General features: G+C 42.3%; 1 protein-coding gene across 1 annotated transcript in view; it reads left to right on the forward strand.

Annotated features, from left to right (window-relative positions):
• Positions 1 to 20,652, forward strand: part of LOC116704746 (multiple epidermal growth factor-like domains protein 10) — a 61,545-nt gene extending 40,893 nt beyond the window's left edge. Inside the window, exons 11-25 of the mRNA XM_032540350.1 lie at positions 1,515 to 1,635; positions 2,419 to 2,582; positions 3,407 to 3,509; positions 3,982 to 4,128; positions 4,725 to 4,859; positions 5,975 to 6,103; positions 6,294 to 6,422; positions 6,920 to 7,048; positions 9,045 to 9,173; positions 11,658 to 11,882; positions 17,348 to 17,463; positions 17,669 to 17,792; positions 18,843 to 18,887; positions 19,602 to 19,804; positions 20,545 to 20,652. Coding sequence (XP_032396241.1) covers positions 1,515 to 1,635; positions 2,419 to 2,582; positions 3,407 to 3,509; positions 3,982 to 4,128; positions 4,725 to 4,859; positions 5,975 to 6,103; positions 6,294 to 6,422; positions 6,920 to 7,048; positions 9,045 to 9,173; positions 11,658 to 11,882; positions 17,348 to 17,463; positions 17,669 to 17,792; positions 18,843 to 18,887; positions 19,602 to 19,804; positions 20,545 to 20,652 — 2,007 coding nt within the window. The remainder of the gene's footprint in view (positions 1 to 1,514; positions 1,636 to 2,418; positions 2,583 to 3,406; positions 3,510 to 3,981; positions 4,129 to 4,724; positions 4,860 to 5,974; positions 6,104 to 6,293; positions 6,423 to 6,919; positions 7,049 to 9,044; positions 9,174 to 11,657; positions 11,883 to 17,347; positions 17,464 to 17,668; positions 17,793 to 18,842; positions 18,888 to 19,601; positions 19,805 to 20,544) is intronic.
• The last annotated feature ends 788 nt before the right edge of the window (positions 20,653 to 21,440 follow it).

Here is a 21,440-nt window from a genome sequence, read left to right on the forward strand (position 1 = left end):
ACGATACCCAGCCCGATTGTGGATGTGGGCTCGTCACCTGGCTAAAGCCCTCGAGGCAAATTTACAATTATGATTATAGAAATAAAAATGACTTGACTCAGTTGCCTGAATCCCATCCGTGGACCCAGACCAGACAGTACTATGCTTGGAACTGGGATTATTCACAATGAAACTACTGAGAAAGCCTGTCCTGCAGTGCATAGGTCCACATGCTCACTCAGCATGAGTTCTCAGACATGGCCCACCACCACCTAGTGGCAGCTGGTAGAACTACATGTCACACACCACCCTGTGCCCAGTCCAGACGGGACACTAGGAACATCACATACAGAGGCATGGGGGAAAGCAGGGAAGCTCAGCTTTTAGTTACTAGTTACTTTAGTTACTAGTTACTTTAGTTACTCTTTTACATTCATCTGACAGCTTTAGTTCCTAGTTCCTTTAGTTCCTAGTTCCTTTCCACATTAAGATTCCTGCCCACTAACCACATGTAGTTTCTATAATCTGATGTCTTATTATAAAGTAACCTAGCAACAATATAAGGGCTCCAGGTCCAGCTGAGATGATGAGACCATGAAACACACAGCTGCTTGGATCCTTCACTCTTTCTAACATCTTCTAATACTTTAACTACATTCTCCGGATGATACTTACATACTTTTACCTAAGTATTATTGTCAAAGACAGAAATACGCCTTTTCATCCCAACAGTTTCAACGCAGGACTTTTGCTAGTATATAACATGGTATCTACAGGTATATAACATAGTGTATACAGGTATATAACATAGTGTATACAGGTATATAACATGGTGTATACAGGTTTATTACATGGTTTATATACAGGTATACAGTATAACATGGTATATTACATGGTATATATACAGGTACATAACATGGTATATATACAGGTATATAACATGGTATATATACAGGTATATAACATGGTATGTACAAGTATATAACATGGTATATATACAAGTATATAACATGGTGTATACAGGTATATATCATGGTATATATACAGGTTATTACATGGTTTATATACAAGTAATAACATGGTATCTACAGGTATATAACATGGTATCTACAGGTATATAACACGGTGTATACAGGTATATAACATGGTGTATACAGGTATATAACATTGTGTATACAGGTACATAACATGGTATATATACAGGTTTATTACATGGTTTATATACAAGTATATAACATGGTATGTACAAGTATATAACATGGTATGTATACAAGCATATAACATGGTATTTATACAGGTATATTACATGGTATACAGTATAACATGGTTTATTACATGGTATATATACAGGTATACAGTATAACATGGTATATTACATGGTATATATACAGGTATACAGTATAACATGGTATATAACATGGTATATATACAGGTATATAACATGGTATCTACAGGTATATAACATGGTATATGCAGTACATGCACTGCCAGTTCTAACTATCTGTCTGTGTTGACCCCCCCCCCCCCCCCCCCAGGGTCCGAACTGTTCAGTCCTCTGCCCAGCCGGGACGCACGGGGCACACTGCTCCTCCAGCTGCACCTGCAAGAACAGAGCACAGTGCTCACCTGTGGACGGATCCTGCTCCTGTAAACCAGGTGAGAGGGAGGGAAAGAGGAGTGGAGAGATACAGAGAGGAAGGGAGGGACAGAGAGATGGAGGGAGAGAAGGGAGGGAGGGAGAAGAGAGGGAGAGTGGGAGGGAGGGAGGGAGCAAGGAGATAGACGAGAGGAGGGAAGGAGAAGGGACAGAAGGAGGCGAGAGAGAGAGCAAGGGAAGGAGGAGAGCGCAAGCGAGAGAGAGGTAGAGAGGAAGGAGGGAAGGAAGAGAGAGGGAGGAGAAAGTGAAGAGGAGAAAAGAAGAGTGGAGACCTGATGACTGGTCTGAAAGTGTCCTTTGATCATTTTTCCAGGGACCTAAAGAAGTAAAATGTTACTAACTCAAACCTCAACTAGAGAGATTAGTCGTAATAATTACTTCTGAACTTTAAAGGTGCAGTAATATTTAAACTCAACTGCCAAACAAATACAACCACCCCCCCCCCTTCAGATGCTCTACTGGCTGGTACTGGCTGCGTGTGTTTCAGGATCACACTGTGTACAGCTGAGCTGTAGCCATGGTAACCTTCCTAGCTACTGCACATGTGCCAATCCCAACAAAGATGGGATAGAAATGAGATGTCTCACTCTGGAGCTAAAACAGAGAGCTCAACACACAGGGTGAAAAGAGGAGCTGCAGCAATGTGCCGTACAACAAACATATGGTGTTTTCTGAAAATTAAACAACATAAACCTATTCTGGTACGACCTCTAAATCCAATAATGATTCTAAAACTGAGCGGAATATGAGGTCTTTAAGTGGTTCTGGCTTTGTGTGCCCAGGGTGGCACGGGGTGGACTGCTCCATCAACTGCCCCAGCGGGACCTGGGGGCTGGGCTGCAACCTCACCTGTCTGTGTGCGAACGGGGGGGCATGCAACGCCCTGGACGGCCTCTGCACCTGTGCTCCGGGCTGGAGGGGAGAGCGCTGTGAACTCCACTGCCAGGTGAGAGGACGTGGGGGAAAAAGCACAAATAAGGTTTTTTGTAATGTTTTACAACGTGAAAATGATTTGTGCTGGCAGGGCACTGAGGACCACAGCTCTACTTCACCTACAATTCACCATTTTAATGATTTCTTTAAAAGGTCCAAGTGATGCCTTGTATGGTTTAACACTACCAGAGTATGCTGCTTGTTGTAGATTTAATTTTGTATTCCCTATTATAATTGTCAAATTTACACAATTACAGAAAAATGTCAACATGTTATATTACTTTCTCCATCAATTGTTGCACTGACTCCTGGTCTAGAGCTGAGTATCATTCTAAAATATTTCATACCGGTTACAGATACCAATACTGGGACTTTGACACCGGTTCCTGAACTATACTTTTTGTGAATACCAATTACATAAAACAAAAAGAAATTTCAAAATTACACATCACGGCACAAATATTAGAGGTATTTGCTCGGGGCCTAAAAGTACTGAGTTGGGTACCCTGCCCCAGGTGTACAGCCCATAACAGGGCTTCAAATCACCTTCCAATCAATCCTCCTTTCCATATATTCTCTGAACCTGAGAAGAAGGATTCAGGATCCCAGCGCTGGAATGTAACGAAGTACATTTACTCTAGTACTGTACTCAGTCCAAATGTTGATGTACATGTACTTTACTTGAGTCTTTTCTTTCCATGCCACTTTCTACTTTAAATGGCTTAATTTGACCCGAGGCCAGCAGGAGGGTTAAAAGCATGGCCGGTGTCTCTCTGGAGACATGACCGCTGCGTGTTAATGAGGCCCGTCTCTGTGATGTCATGTCATGCTCCTCAGGACGGCACCTACGGGCTGGGCTGCAGAGAGCGCTGCGACTGCAGCCACGCTGATGGATGTCACCACGCCACTGGGCACTGCCGCTGTCTGGCCGGATGGACGGGTAACTCCTCGCAGCCATCTCTCCTGGCCCACTTTCCCTGCATAGTCTGATCTAGAGCTGCACAATATGAGGAAAATATGCAATATGCGATCATGATTTTGAATATTGCCATAAGGAAATTACTTGCAATCTGACTTTTGCAATGTGGATATTGCACCAGTTGTGTGTGTATATGTGTGTGTGTGTGTGTGTGTGTGGGAGGGGGGGCAATTGCTCTCTGTCCAAAGGGAGTTGGGTTGGGAGTATGGTGGTGAACTGGAATCTGGAGAGGTGCCAGTTCTCCTCCTGGGCCCTGCCAAGGTGCACTTGGGCAAGACACTGAACCCCTTACTCCCCAGGGTGCCTCACTCTGACGTCACTCCATTTGTGCATGTAAAAGACTGTGTTTAATGTGTTCTAACAACACAGTGAAGCGATTGTAATTTCCCCCCTGGGGATCAATACAAGCATAAATCCTTCTTGTTACGTGCAGGTATCCACTGTGACAGTGTGTGTGCCGAGGGCCGCTGGGGCCCAAACTGCTCCCTCCCCTGTAACTGTAAGAACGGAGCGTCGTGCTCTCCGGATGAGGGGACCTGCGAGTGTGCTCCGGGATACCGAGGCCCCACCTGCCAGAGGAGTGAGTCTGAGCACTTACACGATGAAGAAGGCATAAGAACACCGTACTCTGCAGGTTGATAGCTGAGTTCGGGGAACATGGGGACATCACTGAAGATAAGTGTGAAAAAACGAGCAGTCAGCCTATCAGACTGGTTGGGGACCGTATTTGGTCAAATAAAAGGGATTAATGAGACATTTGACTTTCAGTTTGAAACATCAGGATAAAGTGCCTGGTTGCCTGACTGCTTGTGCTTCTGATCCTTTAGATTTTACTGTGGTGATGTCCCCGTGCTCCAATGGAGCGCACATTAAAATGAAAGGCACATCCCAACCCCCACCCCATTCCATGCCCCCACCACATCCCAACCCCACCCCATTCCATGCCCCCACCACATCCCAACCCCCACCCATCCCATGCCCCCACCACATCCCAACCCCCACCCCATCCATGCCCCACCACATCCCAACCCCACCCCATTCCATGCCCCACCACATCCCAACCCCCACCCCATACCATGCCACCCCATCCCTAAGAATATTAAGTTTAAATGGAGAATATTAAGATCTTAGGTTTGAAATGCTATGCAGATGAAATGATCTTGTCTTTGGCTGCAGTCTGCTCTCCAGGTTACTTTGGTCACCGCTGCAGTCAGACCTGTCCCCAGTGCGTCCATAGCAACGGGCCGTGTCACCACGTCACGGGACAGTGTGACTGCCTGCCGGGCTTCAAGGGGGCGCTGTGTAACGAGGGTGAGTTCTTTCTGCTGGCTTACAAAGGGTGTATGTTGGCTTGTCAAATGCTGATAGTGGCCACTAGGGCTGGGAAATATATAATGTATACTTTATAATGCATACTGGATATGAATATTATATTGACATTGATATACGAGGCAAGATATTGTCTTAGATTTGGGATATCTTAAGATTGTTAAATGTTAGAATGTCGTCTTTTCCTGGTTTTAAAGGTTTGTTCAGGTGCATTCTGGGTGTGCTGCTCTTACAGGGAGGTGTGTTCAGGTGCATTCTGGGCGTGATGCTCTTACAGCGAGGTGTGTTCAGGGGCATTCTGGGTGTGCTGGTCTTACAGGGAGGTGTGTTCAGGTGCATTCTGGGAGTATTGCTATCTTGAGGCAGCGAGAAGTGATCACACCATTGACCAACAAAAACCTCTAAAGTCAAAAATGCAGCATTTCATTGAATTTTAACAGCGCATTAGTAAAAAACACTATGCTTGTTACACACAAAGGGACGCGCAGCAGCACACACACATGCAGAAGATTAAAAATAAAACTATTCCAATGCGAAATAGTATTATAATATGATCTGCTCGCACACATGCACTTTATGCACGAGGAGGTCACCAGGAATCTCTCCTCCCTGTTCAGCAAATCCTCCGTCATAACAGCAAGGCTGCAAGGTCCAAGCTTCGTACACGCCCTAAACGCACCTGCGCCAGCCACTTCATGCCGCACGCTTAGATCGTTAAAATAGGGCAAAATAAGTCATTATATCTACATAATTAATGATTATGTATTTAAAATCTAATTGTAAAAGCACCAATCTTTGATGGGACATAATGACCCATACACACATTACATTTCACTACAACTATATTATACACCATAAATGTTTGAATCCAACCCGAATCAGAAAAGGATTTATTGCCAAGTACTGTAAGTACCACTTAAAAGGAGTTTGCCTTGGGAGGGATTGGCCAGAACCCTTCCATCCCGCTGCAGGGTCCCAACATTTGATGTTGCACACTACGCCACAAAATTGACCCATGAGGCCGGTATTAATACAAATGGCCAAATGAAGTGAGAGTACTGTGCTGGAGAAGGTGACCCGTGAGTGTTGGGTTGCAGTGTGTCCCAGCGGCCGCTTCGGGAAGGTCTGTGCGTGGAGCTGCAGCTGCACCAACAACGGCACCTGTAACCCCATCGACGGCTCCTGCCAGTGTTACCCCGGATGGATCGGCAGCGACTGCTCCCAGCGTGAGTTCACTCATTAAATTAACAGATAAGATGGCTGTGATGGCTTTTATAATGTTACTATCTGGTAAAGTACATATATATATAAACGACTTAACTTTGACCTTTTGAGCTTTTAGCGGTGACCCAGTATGACTACAGACTACAAGCACTTAGACTGTGTTGTGCTGTGCTGTGTTGTGTTGTGTTGCAGCATGTCCGCCGGGTCAGTGGGGGCCCAACTGCATCCACACGTGTAACTGTCACAACGGAGCTTACTGCAGCGCCTATGATGGAGAATGCAAGTGCACCCCCGGATGGACCGGCCTCTACTGCACACAGCGTCAGTAACACACACACCAGGCACGCACACACAGACAGATAACACTCACAACACATGCATACACAAGGACACGCACACACACACTACACACACACACCAGCCACGCACGCACAAGCACATACAACACTCACAACACATGCACACAAAACACACACACACACACAGATGCAGTTAAATACATAAAATCATGGGCCGTTGGCATGCAGCAGGTCTAACATATGAAGCATACCCCTCTGCTCATGGATCAATGTAACAGCATCTTTGTCATATATGTTTGCTGCTTATGATAGCAGACAGAGCACACACACACACACACACACACACATGAATACATGCACATATATTACAAATACTGTAGTAGATCCGCTCTATATGATCAAACTCAGATGTTTCATTGATTATAAAAAGTCCATCCTTTTGACCCATATACTGTACTCCCCCAGTCTTTGGTGTTTACAGTCTAGTATATCATGTGATGCATGACTACTCCCTTATAGGCTGTCCCTTAGGCTTCTATGGGAAGGACTGTTCTCAGACCTGCCAGTGTAGGAATGGAGCCGACTGTGATCACATCTCTGGACAGTGCACCTGCCGCACCGGATTCATGGGACGCCACTGTGAACAAAGTATGTTCCACCGTCTGTTCTTTCTTTCTTTCTTTCTTTCTTTCTTTCTTTCTTTCTTTCTTTCTTTCTTTCTTTTAAACCAACTCCTCTTAGTGCGTACAAGTTAAGTGTCTACAGCTCAACTGACTTTCACTAGAGATGGTCCCATACCATTTTTTTGCTCCCGATACTGATTCTGAGACCTGAACTTGTGTATCGGCCAATACCGTGTACTGATCTGATACCAGTGTGTCATATATTTTATTATGTCTAACAGCTGTATACTAAAATCTCTGTATAATGATATGATGTCTAACAGCTGTATACTACTATCTCTGTATGATGATATGATGTCTAACAGCTGTATACTACTATCTCTGTATGATGATATGATGTCTAACAGCTGTATACTACTATCTCTGTATGATGATATGATGATCTCTAACAGCTGTATACTACTATCTCTGTATGATGATATGATGTCTAACAGCTGTATACTACTATCTCTGTATGATGATATGATGATCTCTAACAGCTGTATACTACTATCTCTGTATGATGATATGATGTCTAACAGCTGTATACTACTATCTCTGTATGATGATATGATGTCTAACAGCTGTATACTACTATCTCTGTATGATGATATGATTCTAACAGCTGTATACTACTATCTCTGTATGATGATATGATGTCTAACAGCTGTATATACTACTATCTCTGTATGATGATATGATGTCTAACAGCTGTATACTACTATCTCTGTATGATGATATGATGTCTAACAGCTGTATACTACTATCTCTGTATGATGATATGATGTCTAACAGCTGTATACTACTATCTCTGTTGATGATATGTGTCTAACAGCTGTATAGTACTATCTCTGTATGATATGATGTCTAACAGCTGTATACTACTATCTCTGTATGTGATATGATGTCTAACAGCTGTATACTACTATCTCTGTATGATGATATGATGTCTAACAGCTGTATACTACTATCTCTGTATGATGATATGATGAGTCTAACAGCTGTATACTACTATCTCTGTATGATGATATGATGTCTAACAGCTGTATACTACTATCTCTGTATGATGATATGATGTCTACAGCTGTATACTACTATATCTGTATGATGATAGACATCTAACAGCTGTATACTACTATCTCTGTATGATGATATGATATCTAACAGCTGTAATACTATCTCTGTATGATGATATGATGATCTAACAGTTGTATACTACTATCTCTGTATGACTGATATGATATCTAACAGTTGTATACTACTATCTCTGTATGATGATATGATGTCTAACAGCTGTATACTACTATCTCTGTATGATTATGACTGTAACAGCTGTATACTACTATCTCTGTAGATTATATGATATCTAACAGCTGTATACTACTATCTCTGTATGATGATATGATTCTAACAGCTGTATACTACTATCTCTGTATGATGATATGAAGGGTCTAACAGCTGTATACTACTATCTCTGTATGATGATATGATGTCTAACAGCTGTATACTACTATCTCTGTATGATGATATGATGTCTAACAGCTGTATACTACTATCTCTGTATGATGATATGGTCTAACAGCTGTATACTACTATCTCTGTATGATGATATGATGTCTAACAGCTGTATACTACTATCTCTGTATGATGATATGATGTCTAACAGCTGTATACTACTATCTCTGTATGATGTATGATATCTCTAACAGCTGTATACTACTATCTCTGTATGATGATATGATATCTAACAGCTGTATACTACTATCTCTGTATGATGATATGATGTCTAACAGCTGTATACTACTATCTCTGTATGATGATATGATGTCTAACAGCTGTATACTACTATCTCTGTATGATGATATGATGTCTAACAGCTGTATACTACTATCTCTGTATGATGATATGATGTCTAACAGCTGTATAGTATTGTCCCCACTTCAACTTCAGAACTTAAATACTGTATCTTTTCTTATTTCCAGAGTGTCCACCTGGTTCCTATGGTTACGGCTGCCGTCAGGTCTGTGACTGTCTAAATAACTCCACGTGTGATCACATGACTGGTACATGTTACTGCAGCCCGGGCTGGAAGGGAGCTCGCTGTGACCAAGGTGAGGACACACTGCGATAAAAAATGGAATCAGTCCATGTTGCATCATGTTCATAAAGGAAGAAATGCATCCTCGAATCTGTTTTTTGATAATAGTTGCAGTATTCAGATTACCTGGCTTGTCCAATCATTAGCCTCTTTCACACAGCCTGTTTAAGGCGGGAATGCTGCACCTTTATTCAGTTGTTTTTCCACGTTACCGCTCTGTTTAAAAGTATGAGGACCTCCTTTACGGCAGCAATGCCCAATTTCTCTGTAAAAGAGGCTTTTGACAGTCATCTCCTCTTTTAAAAAAACTACTTTGTCAATTTTTCTTTGTTTAAATAGACTAAAATCATTTAGACTAGGGGTGTCAAACACAGTAAAGTTAATGTGCCACGTCTCCCATATCAGTGGGCCGGACAGTAAATCCTCTCCAGACGGATCAGAAACTATTATATATTATATATTATATATATATATACATATGTATATATATATATATATATTATATATATATATATATATATATATACAGTGGGTACGGAAGTATTCAGACCCCTTTAAATTTTTCACTCCTTTGTTTCATTGCAGCCATTTTCCAAAAATCAAAAAAGTTCATTTTATTTCTCAGTAATGTACACTCAGCACCCCATCTTGGACAGAAAAAAAACAGAAATGTAGAAATTTTTGCAAATTTATAAAAAAGAAAAACTGAAATATCACATGGTCATAAGTATCAGACCCTTTGCCGGACCCTCATATGTAACTCAGGTGCTGTTATTTCTTTGATCATCCTTGAGATGGTTCTACACCTCATTGGAGTCCAGCTGTGTTGATTATACTGATTGGACTTGATTAGGAAAGCCACACACCTGTCTATATAAGACCTTACAGCTCACAGTGCATGTCAGAGCAAATGACAATCATGAGGTCAAAGGAACTGCCTGAAGAGCTCAGAGACGAATTGTGGCAAGGCACAGATCTGGTCAAGGTTACAAAAAAATTTCTGCTGCACTTAAGGTTCCTAAGAGCACAGTGGCCTCCATAATCCTCAAATGGAAGACGTTTGGGACGACCAGAACCTTCCTAGAGCTGGCCGTCCGGCCAAACTGAGCTATCGGGGGAGAAGAGCCTTGGTGAGAGAGGCAAAGAAGAACCCAATGGTCACTGTGGCTGAGCTCCAGAGATGCAGTCGGGAGATGGGAGAAAGTTGTAGTAAGTCAACCATCACTGCAGCAATCCACCAGTCGGGGCTTTTGGCAGAGTGGCCCGACGGAAGCCTCTCCTCAGTGCAGACACATGAAAGCCCGCATGGAGTTTGCTAAAAAACAGCTGAAGGACTCCAAGATGGTGATAAATAAAATCCTCTGGTCTGATGAGACCAAGATAGAACTTTTTGGCCTTAATTCTAAGCGGTATGTGTGGAGAAAACCAGGCACTGCTCATCACTGTCCCAATACAGTCTCAACAGTGAAGCATGGTGGTGGCAGCATCATGCTGTGGGGGTGTTTTTCAGCTGCAGGGACAGGACGACTGGTTGCAATCGAGGGAAAGATGAATGCGGCCAAGTACAGGGGTATCCTGGACGAAAACCTTTTCCAGAGTGCTCTGGACCTCAGACTGGCCGAAGGTTTTACCTTCCAACAAGCCCAATGACCCTAAGCACACCGCTAAAATAACAAAGGGAGTGGCTTCACAACAACTCCGTGGCTGTTCTTGAATGGCCCAGCCAACCCTGTTAAACCCAATTGAGCATCTCTGGAGAGACCTGAAAATGACTGTCCACCAACGTTTACCATCCACCTGACAGAACTGGAGAGATCTGCAGGAGGAATGGCGAGGATCCCCAAAACCCAGATGTGAAAACTTGTTGCATCTTTCCCAAAACGACTCATGGCTGTATTCGATCAAAAGGGTGCTTCTACTAAATACTGAACAAAGGGTCGAATACTATGACCATGTGATATTTCAGTTTTTGTTTTTTATAAATATGCAAAAAATTTCTACATTTCTGTTTTTTTTTTTCTGTCAAGATGGGTTGCTGAGTGTACATTACTGAGAATAAAAATGACTTTTTTGGATTTTTGGAAAAAAGGCTGCAATAAAACCCAAAGTGAAAAATTTAAAGGGGTCTAAATACTTTCCGTACCCACGGTATATAGTCGTTGAGTTGGCTAACACAGTTGCTTCTGCTATGACAGCATTCTAAGGCCATTGTAGGGGGAAAAATCCTGTTGTGGACCCGGGAGGGAGGGGGAATATTTTGAGAAAAAACTCTGAATTTCTAAGATTGATGGAAAAATTTTGGATATTCTCTGTGATTAAAGTGGTACATTTGGATTTGGAATGAATTCCTTCTCTGTAATTTTCACAATTTGCAAAGTCCTCCAGTGGGCCTGATTGGACCCTTTGGCTGGCTGGTTCTGGCCCACGGGCCGTATGTTTGGCACCCCTGGTTTAGTCAGAACAGACTCTAAGGCCTCTAACGTCCTGGTGTGTGCAGCGGGTGTGGTGGTGGGCAGCCTCAACAGTTTGACCAGCGCAGCCATGCACGTGGACACGTACCAGATCGGAGCCATCGCGGGGATCATCGTCCTGGTGCTGCTGGTGCTCTTCCTCCTGCTCCTCTTCATCGTCTACAGGAAGAAACAGAAGGGCAAGGAGCCGAGCATGCCCGCTGTGAGCTACACCCCGGCTCTGAGGGTCCCTGCTGACTACAGCATCGCAGGTACGTCACCGGCTCAAACTGCACTCAGATCAGTCCCGTGTACCGTCCCACTGCAGCTGGAACACTTTCAAATGTTTTTCAAATGTCACTTTGACATGAAACTTTAGAGCCAGGGATCAAACCACCAACCTTCGAGGCAGTCACTCTTACCAGCTGAGAAACAGCCGTTATAGATCACTGCCATGTAGTGATGGTCAGATGAAACAAGCTGACTTTCCTTTAACCGTTTTCTTTGAACAGAGAGTGCCATCTAGTGGGCTCGGAAATTAAAGACAGTGGTCTGCGAATCACTACTGCCATGTGACCCAGATAATATAACAACAAGAATACACAGCCTACGAAGTAAACCACACATCTTTATTAGCATAAAACATGTTTCCTAACTGTTCCCCTCCTTGTCATTTTTGTTTCTATGAACGTGTATAAGCTCAAATGCCAACAACTAACAACTGAAATAATAATAAAAATATATAATCAGACCAATAATCGGACCATCAGTCCTTTCTCCTTGATTGTCGTATGGCTTTTAAATGGTCTCTGAGATAGATAAGCTAAGATCGACTTGAGGGACACTGAGGAAAGTCTCTAATCACAGCAGCTCCAAAAACAGTCCCACATCAGAATCAGACAAATACACATTAAATAGAGGAAAAACTATTCAAAACGTATTATGAGAAATAGAATAGGAGTTATAATAATATTAATAGTAATAATATGTACACTATAAATACCCTAATAATAAAGAGACAGGTAAAATAAATACAGATGTACAGATGAGTTAGGTGCCGATGAATAGAAAATTTCATTTTGCATTATTATGCACAGTGTAGAATATTGTCAAGTGAAATAGAATATAATTGCTGCCTCAGCTAGCAGTGCTACTACGTCTCAGGATTGCAGTACAATGAAAGTATTCACGCTAAATGACTCATAGTCCTGTTTACCAATTCCAGAATAATGCTATGAATGCTACTTTCCTATAACAAGCACTCAACACAAGAGATGCTGATCTCTGACAAAAAATACACTGTTAGACTTTGCGTAATTTCTACAGTTACTTACCACAAACGGGCCCAGTAAAATACATTAATTTTCTTTTCCGAGTTAATACGTAATAAACATGCACAATTATGGGTATGACATTTCAATTTACAGTGCTTTAATGTAATTGAATTTGCGGTACACTGTTAAAACGTCTACTGTATTCTACAGTTACTTACCCAAAATGCCCAGTAAACTATGTAAATTGCTTTTCCGTTCATTACTGAATATGCATTGAATTATGGGTTAGGAACATTTGATTTACAGTGTTTACTGTATTGTTTGAATAGTGAGTAGGCTGTTGTAAAACAAAGCCAGTAGTGTACTGTAGTTAACTAAACAGGGACTTAAATAAAATATTTAGTTAAGGTTGAAAGAAGCATAGAAATCAACATGAAACCCTCCTAAAAATCTCTATACATTTAAATTATTTCATTTTTTAAAGATATTTTTACATTTACATTTACATTTATTTATGTTTTAGAGTGAAGGTAATTTAAATTTGTTGCTATGACCTCACGACTTCAAAAGATAGCGGGTAGATATTCTGCAAAGGTGTTGAAGAAAAGTAGCGGCTAGAGCCAATCAAAGGGCGTACAGCTTGGTCCGTGCGCAGCAGAGTCCGGTTACACCACCACTCTACTCAGATGAGAGCTGGAGCAGCTTAAGGTAAGATAAATCTGTGCTAATTCTGTGACATAAACTCTTGCTGTAGCTTCGCAAGCGGCGACGTTAGCTACCGACCTGTGTCATAGCTGGCTGAGCAAGCTGTTAACTAGCTTCCCCCCCGAAAGGAAAACCCGACGCCGCTCCATCCTAACATTTTCCACCGTGGTGAGGATTAGCTAGCTAGATAATTACGACGTTCGCGTTAAAGTAACACTACTCGTGTACTGCGCTGTTCTGGCACATCTTTTTATTGTACCCATTGCGAAATACAATGTAACCATTTCTGGGAGTTTAGGTCGGTTATGCTAGCTTATGAGCTTGCTGTTGCCGTATTTTGGCTACCATTATCGGTTAATGCTAACGTTTTTAAACTCCAATTCTGTTGGTGGTTTGTCAGTGTTTCGATGATAAGCACAAATATTAACAACAAGGTTTACTAGTGTGTAGCTATTTTTAGGCTAAAAAAAAGACGTGTGGTAAAGTTAATTCAACGTAACCAATTTAGCTCTAGTTCTGGTGGAAATCAGTGCCTCAGCACTGAGGAGAGCGAGTTTTTTTGGCCTTAGCTTCAGGGTTTGGCAATTAAAACCATCGTGATGTCCAGCAAAGATTGCCTCAGTGCCGTACTTTGCAGTAGTATTATTGCTTTCTACCATGGTTATGGTGGAAAAGAAAAGTATGTATTTCCAAGCTGAACTTAATTGAGATTGTTAAACAAAAGTTTTAAGGACTCTTTTATAATGACTAGTGATTAACTTTTAATACATCACATAACATTCTGTGTTATTCTAAACCAATATACGAGTACCTACATTATAGTGGTTACCTGCAGATAATGCATGCATTTTTTTATATGTTGTAATTGGATTAATAACCCATGCATGCACTTTTAAAACATAGAGTTTTTCATCATTCAAATGTAGCACAACAAACCAGTGGACTGGAACAAACTGAGAGAGATGGGAGGGGAAGAAGGAAACGGGAAGAAGTCGCCACCAGACCAACAGGAGCACTGATCCCTTTAAAACTCTATCCATACAACAAAAGATGATAAGGTCTACGTTTGGGAAACCTGTGTACGCACAGAATTAGAAATATTCGTAGACATGTGAAAAAAATCACTAAACGGCAAAACTATAGTTTTCTGTGGAATGAGCAATGTCCCCACTCCTTTGAAACAGGAACCACAAAAACACATGCCGTGTGTGTGTGGTGGGTGTGTGTGTGTGTGTGTGTGTGGTGAGTGAGTGTGGGTGTGGGTGTGTGTGGTGTGTGAATAAAAGGGCGGATTAACGAGGATGTATGATGATGAAAATCTTAAACTGTTTTTCTTTTAAGCTTCTCTAGGATAACCCGATGAGCGGGGGGGGGGGGCACCAAGGCACTGCTTACTTGTGGGTACAGCTACAGACGAGGGAAGAGTCGCCAAAGAAAGGTGCGAGTATGTGCTCCAGAGTCCCCAATTCCTCCAACAGCTCACCGAATTGAGTGGATGACATTCAAATAGGTAAGCATTTTCTTGTGTGATGTAAAATGTTAACATAGACAAAAATGATTACACAGTACAATGAAGTGGTGCGGCTAGTACCCCTTCCTGACCCACACTGACACAACTAAATCATCCTGAATTTAACCACTTGTGTAAGTAGAGGTCACAGTATGCAGCAAAAGTATACAAAGTGTTGTTTTAATTTTAGTTAAAGTTTTCTTATGTTTTTTGTTATAAGTGACTGATAAGAATAACAATTTTTGAGTTGGTCCAGGACTGAGCGAGAACACTGTGACCTGCAGCTTTCAAACCTGGCTAATGTAATCATAGGGACAAATTGTGCGTAGTCAGTTTCGTCAAACTGAAAAGTTTGTTTTTGCCAATGATCTGTCCGTGTCAACATATGATTTTAAGTTCTGACACCCTTGGAAAGGATCCAACAGAGCTTAACCTTTTACTAAAGAGGAAGTTCCTTGGTAGATTCAGTTTTGTGAAAACGGCTCCAAATAATCATCACAAACCCATCGGACAGACAGAAACGAAAGCAGAAAAGAACCTTTGAATTACTGGGATTCACTTACTGTGACATTTGTATCGGGCTATTCCTGTTATGCACAAGTTTTAAGTTTGTTAACAGTTTAGATGAGAGAAACTCATGATCATTTTTCTGCTTCTCATAAAGTCCCGTATGACCCCCCACCAGAGCCTCTCGGATGGAGGCTCATCTTCGCCTCTCTGTCCACCTCTTCAGAAGATGTGGATTCAGCAAGCAAACAGTACATGGTCGGCGTCCACAAAATCCTGCTAGCAGGAATGTTCCTCCTTCACAGCCAAAACTTCAGGCTTTTGAAAAACAACACATATTTTTTATAATTGCAAATACAGGTTATTTGTGCAGCGGGGAGTGAAAATGTTCAAAGTCGTTTTGGAGAGTCAATTCAAAGGGTAACTACGTTGTTCAGACATGTATCCGCTCTGAATGCTGCCAGTGTTTTGGAGCATATTTAGACATGGGGTTAGTTCACTTGTATTCAATTTTCTGTTCTTTTTGCAATAGTCAGAGTTAAAAATATTGTTCCTGATGTTTCTGAAAATAAAAATGTATTACCTTTGGTACAGGCGAAGGTCAAGTATTGGAATTTATTAAATTCAATAGAAATTTTGTAACATATTTAAAAGTGTTTGTACAGCCAATCCAATAGTGTAAAATTGTGAACCACAATTACAATAAAACGATAATACAGCAAGACAATTTCAGTATTATTTAGCCCAAATTGTAATTATAAATGATACTGAAGGGTATTAACAGAAACTACAGTACAGTCAGGGTACTTTTTCTACGTAAAACTAAGCACAGTAAAGGGATGTATATTACTGTAAAAATAAGGTACAGTAAGGTTATTTATACTGTAAACCTAGGACAGTAAGGGTTTCGAATACGGACAAACTGAAGTTCCAGTAAGGGTTTATACTGTAACAAACATTCGGTAGTTATGATAGGTATGCGGTAGTTACAGTAAACTTACTGGAAAGGGGTTATACGGTGAAAAAGCAATTACAGTTATGAATCTACTCGCGAGTTCCAGTAAAACTACTGGCAACGTTGTTGCCAGTAACTTAATGTAATCGGGGGTTACAGTAACTCTGGCAACGTGTTGCCAGTAAGTTACTGTAAGGGTGTTTTTTTTATACGTAAAAAGCAATTCAGTTATGATACTGTAATGGTAGTACAGTAACTACGGAACACGTTGACAGTAAGTACCGCAAAAATACATACAAAGGTTAAACAGTGTAGTTTCACAGTAGCCAGCATTTAGGGGCGTTTAAATAAAATAAATGATTGAAAACATACTTATGCGTAGATGGGTGGCTAGGCTATGGGTAAAAACGCCAGCACACATGCATTTCCTCACATGTAACAGCGGGCCGGCCTCGCCTGGAGAATCCCTAAAGTATATCTTCAGACTGGGAAACACATGGTCTGTTGTGTGTTTCCCTCCAACATTTAATATCGATAGAGATCACTGATAGTAAAGACAGCATGAAGCAAGTTGGCAAAAGGCTTAGCCATCTCCTCCTTCTCAGTAACACACATTGAAACAGAGCCTCTGATCACTGCTGTCTCTCTATCACAGGGAATGAAATTATGTAAATATGGCCACCACACATGATATTCCCATAATCAGTAAATTAAAGACTGCACCCACAGTCTCTGTAACCTGATGAACTTCTTGGTAAGAATACTTGTCTCCTTGTTATTTTTCAGATGCTCACGCTCCGGCATGCGAGGCCCTCCCCAGCAACTACTTCTCCAACCCCAGCTACCATACTCTGACCCAGTGCATCGGGGCCCCGCATCTTAACAATGGCACATATGGAAAGGTAGGGTGGTGGACTTTGAGACCGTATGGAAACAAGCCTTTTAGATGGAGAGTAGTCCCAGGCCAGGTTGGAGATATAATCTCTCCAACTAGTCCTGGGTCTTCCCTGAGGCCTCCTCCCAGCTGGAGACGGGGCATCCTTACCAGATGCCCGAAATATGTATTAATTCATATTCCATGTGATGTTTGTCCCTTTAATGTTGCAGGCCAAGAGCAGCCAGCTGTTTGTGAATATGAAGAATGTAGATCAGAGGAAGAGGGCGACTCTAGCGGAGCACACTGGCACGCTGCCGGCAGACTGGAAACAAGAAGACTGCTTCAATGAACTGGGTGAGACATTAACATTACCGCCACTGTCCCACTATACATCATCACTCTTTGATGTTTAGTGGATTCCAAAGAAATAGCCCATGGAATTTTTTCAGGGGAAATTAATAACTGCTGAACATGCCTGAATTCATGAGTTGACCAACCATAGCACAGAAAAGGCACAACATCACAAGTTTCAAACTCAACTTCTCTAAAGGCCACAATGGAAAATGAGAATGCAGGTTTCCCACAGCCTGAATATGAAAAGCTTCTGAGGGAATTTCTGAGTCTAAAAAAAACAGAAATCAGCTTTGAGTGTTGAGTAACTACAGTCTGAAAACCAGTTTCCTGTCTTTTTGGCAAAATGTATTCTGAAACTAACGGGCCCTAGAGTATTAAAGCTGTAAATGGGGCGGCTGTGGCTCAGCGGTAGAGTGGTTGCCTGCCAATCAGAAGGTTGGTGGTTTGATCCCTGGCCCTGCAGTCCCATGTCAAAGTGTCATTGGGCAAGACTGAACCCCGAGTTGCTGCGCGTCGGAGTGTGAATGTGTGTGAGTGTGTATCTGATGAGCAGGTGGCACCTTGTACGGCAGCCACAGTGTATGAATGTGTGTGAATGGTGAATGTTTCCTGTAGATGTAAAAGCGCTTTGAGCAGTTTTTAAGACTGGAAAAGATATATAAATACAGCACATTTAAATGTAAAGGATGTTGATGTCATTCTCACAGATGAGTTTAATCTATAGCTCTCTGGTGTAGTGATGTAGTGGCCCCTTACTGTAAAAATATTTTATTTTTCTCCTCTGGATTGCCTTAAAAAAATCAATAATAGTAGACGACACTTTCAACCCGCAGAAACTTGCAGTCAGTAGTCCACGGATGGAGATGTGTAGTAATCACCTTACTGGCAAATCAGTTGTATTTGCATTTAAATTAGCGCAGATGGGAAACCTTTGCCCTATTATAACCACAGTTCTTAATTTAGACTGATGTGAAGAACACTTTCTTTAGAATCCCAGCCTGCGCTCTTCCATACCTTAACATGACCTTTTCCATTTGGTTTTCATACCAGGAGCCTACGGAGTAGACAGGAGATACATGGGGAGATCGCTACGAGGTAGGTCCTGCACCTGGAAGTTGCAGAGAAACTCCTCCACACTGTCTAACTTGCAGAAATATATAAAGTTGGCAACGGTGTTGATGGGGGGTGCTCTTTTTTTAAAAACATGGATGCTTCTTATTTTGGAGTTGTTGTCGCCTTTTTTTCGAAGGCTTTCTTTGGACAATTTTTCATTGGGTTTTAGACGCTTTTCCCGACATTTGTCAGCTTGGGATATTTTTGTCAAATATTTTCACATTATGTAATTTATTTCTAGATGAGGCTATGCTAGTGCTCTGGTATGATATATATGGATGGATGTCGATCTCTGCATAATGATTGCACACAAAAATATATAGAGAGCATTTGTGGACTAGCGTATTTCCAAAACCTACTGATGACTTATCCAATAATAAAGAAAAGAATATCACAATAAACACAACAAGAGTCCTCACAAGAAAATCAAAGGGCAATAACGTCATACTTTACATTACTGTTTGTGTTAAATAACACTAAAATGTGTAAGAAAATAGAAAATGTCAACATCATTTATATTACTTTATAACTCCACACTACTATACAAGCCCATGTGATACCGTGTGGGATGGGCCACTTAGGGCATGACACGTAAATAAAAAATTAAAAAGTCTTATCATATACAAATACATCTTGAAGTGCTTATGTGATTCCTGGAATTGAGCTCTGACTGTTTCCTGTGCCCGTGCCATCCAGATCTGAAGGGCACGCCGTATCACTCCAGCTCCTGTTCCCTTGAAAGCTCTGAAAACCCTTACGCCACGATAAAGGACCCTCCCCTGCTGACAGCCAAAAACATAGAGTGTGGCTACGTGGAAATGAAGTCCCCGGCCAGACGGGACTCACCTTACGCCGAGATCAGCAACAGCAGCCCGACCAACAAGAGGAATGTGTACGAAGTTGGTAAGGAGCTAGTCTATATCGACAACCTTTTATTTCCGGGTGCTGAATTATACGTATACGATGTATTTCAGGTGCTGAACAACCCGGCTGATTTCTGAGGACTATGGTTACCTGGTCCTCAGATCTCTGCAGGGTAAATCCAGACAGCTAGCTAGACTATCTGTCCAATCAGAGGACTATGGTTACCTGGTCCTCAGATCTCTGCAGGGTAAATCCAGACAGCTAGCTAGACTATCTGTCCATCTGAGGACTATGGTTACCTGGTCCTCAGTCTCTGCAGGGTAAATCCAGACAGCTAGCTAGACATCTGTCCAACTTGAGGACTATGGTTACCTGGTCCTCAGATCTCTGCAGGGTAAATCCAGACAGCTAGCTAGACTATCTGTCCTATCTGAGGACTATGGTTACCTGGTCCTCAAGTCTCTGCAGGGTAAATCCAGACAGCTAGCTAGACATCTGTCCAATCTGTGGACTATGGTTACCGTGGTACTCCAAGGTCTTGCAGGGTAAATGCCAACGCTACTGAGACTATCTTGTCCAATCCGAGGACTAGGATTACATCCGTCACATCTCTGCAGCGGTACATCCCAGACAGAGCTGACTAGACTGATCTGTCACACGAGGACTAGGTTACCTGGTCCTCATCAGTCTGCAGGGTAAATCCAGACACTAGCCAACATCTGTCCATCTGAGGATATGTTCCCGTCCTGTATAACTGCGACCTGTCTGATTTCAGAGCCAAATGGATGATGAGGCTCATCCAGTGATGGAGACGCAACGGCTGGTTGGTCAAGACGGTTATCTGACACTCTACCAAGAACAGCCACATGCCCCTGTCACTTAGACACTCCTGTCCAGACTCATGCGGGCCCCGCCCCCAACACGCAAGACTGCAGACAAGTGATGAACGGACACAGAGATCAGCACGGACAGGTGTATACCTACAAGTCTGCAGCTCCGGCAGCAACCCCGGCACACATACACCCAAAATGCTTTCACTTGTTTTCTCGCTGTTATACGACTGTATCATGTACCATGACTTCTTACTGAACAAAGTGGGTATACAAGAGTTTGAAGGTTAATTTGTGTGGGAGCTACGGTCTGAGTCTGCTTTGAACAAAGACGGTTATCTGACCACTGCTAACAGCAACTCTTCCAGATGGCCCCACTCAGCGGGGGGTTAGAAACAGCCTGCTGTCCTAGACTCTGCCCGCCGGCCTCTCTGGTCTCTCTCCAACAACTCGCAGCCTCGACACGACAACTGCTACTAACGGGGAAGCAAGTGCAAAGCATTTCTGGGTTTTATCACTTGGTTGTATATATGGATGAAAAGTGACCTTTCCACACCACCGCACACCTCGCACGCAGAAGTGGACGTGATTGTTGGATGTATCGGAAGGTCACTGGTTGCGTCAGAATTCGCATGCTAAGCACTACGTACCCAATGGACGCACCAAAGCTGTCATTTTCAACGTCACTTCCTGAGGGCCTCCTTGTCGTTGAAGACGGGTAACCATGGTAACTGCCGCCAGATAACACTTAAATTACTTAAAAAGGAAATCAACTAGAGCCACAGTCGCAGAGGAAAAAATCACAATCATGTGTAAAAAGTAAATGAAGCTCATTGGCCGC

The sequence above is a fragment of the Etheostoma spectabile genome, chromosome 16 (genome assembly GCF_008692095.1).
Source record: "Etheostoma spectabile isolate EspeVRDwgs_2016 chromosome 16, UIUC_Espe_1.0, whole genome shotgun sequence".
Classification (NCBI taxonomy): domain Eukaryota; kingdom Metazoa; phylum Chordata; class Actinopteri; order Perciformes; family Percidae; genus Etheostoma; species Etheostoma spectabile.